At 41.7% G+C, this 6,939-nt stretch overlaps 1 protein-coding gene across 1 annotated transcript; it reads right to left on the bottom strand.

Annotated features, from left to right (window-relative positions):
* Positions 1–244: 244 nt before the first annotated feature.
* Positions 245–2,713, bottom strand: LOC100835790. The gene is made up of 5 exons (XM_003560303.4): positions 2,383–2,713; positions 2,190–2,295; positions 1,915–2,003; positions 973–1,084; positions 245–792 (listed from the first exon to the last, which is right to left on the bottom strand). Exons 1-5 carry the CDS (start codon positions 2,527–2,529, stop codon positions 608–610), a joined length of 639 nt encoding a protein of 212 aa, XP_003560351.1. The 5' UTR covers positions 2,530–2,713; the 3' UTR covers positions 245–607.
* Between the last annotated feature and the right edge of the window lie 4,226 nt (positions 2,714–6,939).

Consider the following 6,939-nt stretch of genomic DNA (forward strand, 5'->3'; position numbering starts at 1 on the left):
TTTGTGTCTACTAGGCGTCTAGCCTTCGGTCTAGCCCTCGGTTGCGCATGCCAAAACGGTCGCAGGCCAGTGCAACACTAGCGCAATTTGTAGTCACGAAAACATTTCTTCTGAACTTCCAGATAAAACAGAATTAAGATTTTTAGCTACCTCTGCACTCGGGCTCAGTTAGCCGGGATTTTCATATGCACTACAAAGTAATACAGCCAATGCATCTACTCTGTAACATGGATAAGAATGTGGATTTCCTCAGAAAGAAAAGCATGGATTTCTTCACTTTCGAAAATAACTGAATGTCATCTGCAGACAAGGCCAGCCAGGTTCTCAAATGAAAGAAAAGTGTACAACAAAGCAGGAACAAATACTACCTACTCATTTCTGATACTACGACTTGCTGTACATATCACACTCTTATGCACAATCAAAGTTTCAAGGGTTACAACAAGGGAGACCGAATTCGAACAAAAGGACAGCAATAATCTGATCCATCTAGCAAAAGTACGTATAATACATGGTCTTTGTTCTGATGAATTATCCTCCCGTGTTAACAAAGAATTGCGCTGATGTTCCCTCAATACTTTCCATGCAATCATTCCTATCAGTGCCATCAGGACTCCTTTTCAACAAATGATCTACCTCCCGCCTCTACTCTGTCAGTGGTGAAAGGTTGAACAGATGCTCGCAAACTCTCTGGCCCTTCTGAACTAATTCTCTTGCACAATGCATCACAGTTACTTATCACTTCAGTTAACCTTCCCTTCAACTCACCAACTTCCACCTGCAGTGGATGAACTGCGATTGTTTCATAGAGCAACGTCAATGAATATAGTTCCAGTGTTTCCATGCCATTCTACACTATTTACAAATCAGAGGCAGTGCTCAAGCACTTCACCAAGTGTTATTAAATCTCCACAGCTGTGATGTGGTGAGTTTAACTGCTGTTTCTATCTAATAAGAAGGTGCATTTATTACCTTCTGCAAGATTATGAGACGTTGATCTCATCGAAGTGAGAGAGTAATTGAACCGCTGGAGAAGCTTAACTGCCAATGCATCTGCTGTTTCTATCTTATTTTCTATCTCTCCCTGCACCATATGCAATATATCAGAGCTCCTGCCTATAAATAAGTTGACAAAAGAAAATAAAGAAAATACAGAAGGTATGAAATTTCGTCAGCTATGTTCTGAGGCCACGGCCATAGCCATGATCACTTAGAATTAACCAGTTAAGTTATGCAGCATAGTTTCTAAGCACATCCTTTTGTATCTACCCTAGACACCACAAGCTCAGTATGATACCAACTACCAAGGGATTTATAAGGGCAAATCCATAAATTGGTCTGAACAATGAAGCTAAAGCTGACAGAGTGCAATGGTCGCAATAGTTCATAGTTTAAACCAATGAAGTTCCAGCAATTCTACCCACAGTATTTTATTAATGATTGTAAGACTAAAAAAACTGAAAATCAGTTCAAATAGCAAAACATTAAATCCCAAGTGTTTGGTTCTTAGTAATACGACATGTTTGATAATTCAAGTTTCACATTGATCCAAACATGACATGGCCCTATATTTTCTGTATCATGGTGAAAGCAAGATCAGCACAGAAGACCTAAAATGTCTCAGTAATTGGCATTGCATTTATTTAGGCTTGTCACATAGTTATCAACACCGAAATGTCACCAAATGAAACAACCACCAATTCATGAAGCGATGTGTTGTCTCTGATAGGAATGGAAGAAAAACTAAACATTGGATGAATAACCTGAAACCACCATATCCTATCCAACTATCACAACATAGCATGAGACAATACACAATTGCTTCCATCGGTTCACTTAACAGTATCCTTCATGAGATTTCTTTTTCTTTATAAGCATCAAACAAAGAGAAGGCTCCCAGAGGATCCTACATACCTGTCTTTCGCTAATTTCCTTGGTCATCTCTTCTTGCCATTCACGATACATAGAGAAAAGCTCAAACATCACATTTGGATTCAAATTGCCTACAGACGATTACCAAGACACAGATGAGTCCCTAGCATAGCATAATTACGCTACATCCAACTAATTTTCTGCTCAATTTCGAGTATAGTTTTCCTGCAACACATCCCCATCCTAAGTACACTAGTCATGCCACAGCGTCCCCTTCACAATACTCTGACCAAAATTGCAACATGGAACTCGCTCACCAGAGGCGGCAGAGGAAGAACTCGAGGGCTTCCGGACAAGGATGTCGGTGATGCTGGTCTCTGTCTCCGAGCCCGCCGCTGGCTGACCGCTTAACAGTGGCGGGGCCTTCAAAATCCCAACCGCAAGGTAAATTGGCAGTGAAAAAGCCACAGCGAGGGAGAAAAAAAGGGCACGAGGTAGTTGAGTTCGTACGATTGTGAGTGACCGGATGCGGCGGAGGAGGGGATCCTCGTCCGCGGCGTCGCGCCGGCCATCAGACACCGTCGTGATCTCGTCCGCCCACTGCGACCGCGGCTGCTGCTGAGGTTGCCTGGTGAGGACAGACTCGGAAGCTCCCATGTGATGAGGGTGCGATTGTGGCGGGGCCGAGGCTGCAGAAGAAGGTGAGGACCGCCGGAGTTGGTCGGGAGGAACCGCCGGAGTTCGATAGGGGCCGACGCCGCGACGGGGTCGCAGCCACGGAACGGATCCTTCTGAACCTCTGGTCTGGGCTTTTAGTTTGGGGCAAACTCACAAAAAAAAAAAGCGAGGAAGAGCCTATAGTACTACTTGATTTATTTATTTATTTTGGAATGGAATAAGGGCATTGGGCTGAACATGTGGGCTTTCTGGCCCAATGAAAAATGCCACCATTCACATTTCAGAGAGAACGTTTGTTCCCTTCTGGCCCGATATAGATGTCGCGGGAGTAAGCCAGGCCCAAACTGCCCATGGGTTCATCGTAACCAAGAAACGGGGGAGGCCCGATCTAAAATAAAAAGGGAGAGGCCACTATTTTCTTCATGAAAATATTGAGCTGGGCATATATGATGAGGATCGTGCTCGATCAAATCCTAGGGAAAAAAACCATATGCCAGAGCAGTCCGCATGCATGTACCTCTCTTGGGGGTGCATTACAGCTGAAATGGTGTGATTTTGATACCAGTGCCACACCGTGTGAACAAACTTAATCTATGCGGTGGCCCAATTCGATTTTAAATCAAATCGGACTGATTTTAGGGTCCGCCAGACCAGTGGTATCAAAATTCTTAGAGAGCGGAGAATGACTAGAAGATAAAGTCGTCGCGGAGTAATCTAAAATCTAACCGGTGGGCACTCGGCACGGACAATAATTCAATTTAGCAGGTCGGGTTGGATCAGATCGAAAGCCTGCGTGACAAATAAAACGGATCAGGCTTTACATAAGGCACTTGATAGTGGGCCTCTATCAAAAACCGTGTTAAATTGACGAATCTGCTAATTTAGGGTTTTCTGAGGAGATCCGTCCTAAAATTGTGGTTCTTGAGACAATTAGTCATAATTCTGGTTCCGTGAGAAGCTTGACACAAAAGCTGTGATTTTCTAAAATGTTCTCAAAAGTGTAATACAATATTGTTTAGTTCGAAATAAATTAGTGGATTATTTCTTTAAATAAATAACACTCTCATTTACATGTTATGAGTCAAGCTGAGCTGATCGTGTTTTCAAAAAGGAGGAACTACCTTAGCATCAAAATGATGCATACGAAGCATACATGTTTTTTAATTATATTATTCAACATATTTGACAAAACGAATACATGCACTGATCAACACATAGCTTAATATTTAAACTTTCATAATATATTGAAGTTGGGAGAGTATATCATGGATGGCCAGCTGTCATTTGTAGTAACTCACGAGACAGCATATGACAAAAGCAAAATGGTCTGGATCGACAAAACCTCACCTGGCCACTGTAACCCAATAGGAAGATGGCGCTGGCTAATTCTCTTGCAGATCGAAAAAAAGAAGAGAAATATTCGAGCATCTGTGCCGTGCATTACTCTACACGGGGAACGTAGGGTTCCAAGAGGCAGGAGAGAACTTTAGGGGACACATTAGCAAACATGAGGTGTGCGGACAAAGGGTCACTTCAAAATAATCCACTCAGATTCTTGGCCATCATCTTGTCCCCTCTCCCCTCCCCCAGCTTTATTCCCGTCCCCTCCGGCCGGCTCCCCGTCGCCATATACACATCCCATCCCCCGTCCGTCCGGCCGGGCATCTGTGCAGGACTGTATCATCACGGCATACGTACGCTCAGTACGTATGTATTTTGACCGGCCGGACGACCCAACGTTTTCCCCTTGTTTTCTTTCCGGGCGGGTGAACCAACCGGGACAGACTACGGAGCGGAGGACGTACGTATATGCGGGGTTTTGCTTGTGTCAGGACGTGTAGTTGTATAAATTTTGATGGCACGCGTACAATTTTCTACTTACACGTCATGCTCGTTGTGCGTTAGACCGTTTGAATTGAACGTGCGTGGGTTGGGGAAACCGCAGCAAGGGGATGTCGTGCGCATCGAAATCCCTCGCGACTTGACCTCACGTTTACAAGATTCCAGTGTAAGCTACTAGGTACCGGAGATATATATCTATATATATGCATATTTTAGGCGTCGATATTTACCGTAGTACTAGCTGTCTGCGGTGTAATTTGTAGGGCTCTCTTTGCACAATGACAACATTATCATCGGTATTGTACGTAGGTGACATCTTAGAAGGTGCACAAGGAGTAAACATCTTTTCTTTTTGAAAACAAATAAAACAAAGTATGGTTTGATTGTATATTAGTTTTCTTATGGGATATCCAAGATCTTGACGCAAATACGCAATAGTCTCTCACCGTAACATCATCGGGATTACTTAAAGCAGCTAAACAATTCCTCCAATGATGCCATCCCATGTTGTCTCTGTTTTTATCTCAAAGAAAAGCCACCGTCATGTCTTCCAAAGTGAGCAGACTGCTAATGCTTAGGATTTCGATAGATTAATTAACTTATAATCAAATCTAGCTAGTTCCCTGGAGGCTTTTCTCGCGCCAATCAGCTCTTGACAATATAAAAACAAGTAGTACTAGAGATCACATCAGGAACGTAATGATCCTTCCTTTATGTCTAACGATTAGTACCTTGGTTGATCCGAGAGTAAGATCCTAAGACGGCCAATGAGACTTCCAAAAGTTAGCTTGTACTCAGTTAACTAATTACTTAATAAAGACCTGGCACGTGACACACACGAGAGCACTCACGAATAAAGTTAATAATTAGCAGCACCATGTACCAGAAAGTGGACACAGACCGTTAGTTAACTAATGCTAATTGTCTAGCATGCCCCACGCGAAATTATCAACGGACCAGTCAATGATTTTTTAAAATACTAGTCCTGATCATCACTAAGCTAAGCTTTGGTTGCTTACTTAGTTTCTCTTTGATTGACAGTTCGGTTGTGCAAGCTACCACTAGCCGAGAGAAAATAAATAAATAACACTAGGACTAGTTTTTTTTTCTCGGGTAGCACTAGAAGTCTACTACTAGCATACGTACGTACTGAGTAGTAAGGTTTGATTTTTTTTTACAAAAATAACCAGGCATCTGCACTCGATTTCTATCAGACAAATTCTAAATTTAAACTATTTTCTATAGAAGATTTTTGAATTTCTTATGTAGACACAGAAATATTATCATAGTGCAGCAACCATTCATTTATGTTCTAAGAGTGATGTTATAGGTAATTTATCCATGCATGCAGTAATAAACGCTTAATTTTTTAAAATTACTTACCCCCTCCGACGCATATTACTTGTCTCAAATTTGTCAAATATGAATGTATCTATGTTTAAAAGTGTCTAGATACATGTAATATTTCGACAAGTAATTCCCGACGGAGGGAGTAATATTTTTGCTTAGTAGAACAAGGTTATCTATCGATGACAAAACATGCAAAACTGATCAGACTACAGGCCCCATGCAGCTTCGGTTGTACACAAGCCATGATTAACGAGTCATCGACAGCTAAACTCCGACGATTATTCGGTTTGTTGCCCCCTACTAACCCGTCATTGCATGCATCCATGAAATAATACAATATAGCATATAATCTATCCTGTCAATGACACATGACGTTTGATTAATTGCGCTTTGCACACAACACACTCAGTGGTGGAGTAAGCACCAAGGCTTTAATTGGTCCCCTCGAAATGCATGTGCTGCTTGACGCCGACTAATGTTGTCCTGATATGGCGCAGATGAGCGCCTAATCAAACAAGTAGGTCGCACTAGTGGCATGCTGATCAGTGCAAGCCTATATGATTTTCTTCTCAGTTTTTTCCGTGGAATTAATATTCTATAAAGAAGCCGGCCTGCAAATTTTGAGAGTGCGTTTGTACGTTGGCATGTACGTAAGTACTATATATCATGTGGTTACCAGCTTGCGGTCGGGGGTTGTCTAGTCCTTATCAAAAGATGGAACTTTTTTTACAGTTACCCCGTATATTTTCACAACATCACATCCGAATACCAAGGCTAAATGTAGTTGGACCGGACACGTATCGACGGCACAAAGAGGAAACCCTAGCCGTTGGAAAGAAGGAGCCGTCGAAAATGTGATCTTTACCGGCTCTCACCACCACATATCTATAATAAAGTTATCGTCGGTTAAAGTTTTATCATAACGAAACCAAATACGTCAATTTTTATATAAAAAAAGTATTTAGTTACCATTAAGGAATTAGAACCGTATTTCAGATTTAACAAGAACAGCTGTTATCTGTTTTTGTTTCGGTTTATTTAATTCTTCATATAATGTTTACTGAATCAACAAAGTGAGATGTTCTGAAAAAAGACTATGTTTAAATTATGCCAGAAATGTGTAGCCTACAATATTTCAGTGTTTGTTTGGTTGTTGTCAAAATTCTGACGTCTATAGAATTTGGCCCATCATATCTA

Source organism: Brachypodium distachyon, chromosome 1 (genome assembly GCF_000005505.3).
Source record: "Brachypodium distachyon strain Bd21 chromosome 1, Brachypodium_distachyon_v3.0, whole genome shotgun sequence".
Lineage (NCBI taxonomy): Eukaryota > Viridiplantae > Streptophyta > Magnoliopsida > Poales > Poaceae > Brachypodium > Brachypodium distachyon.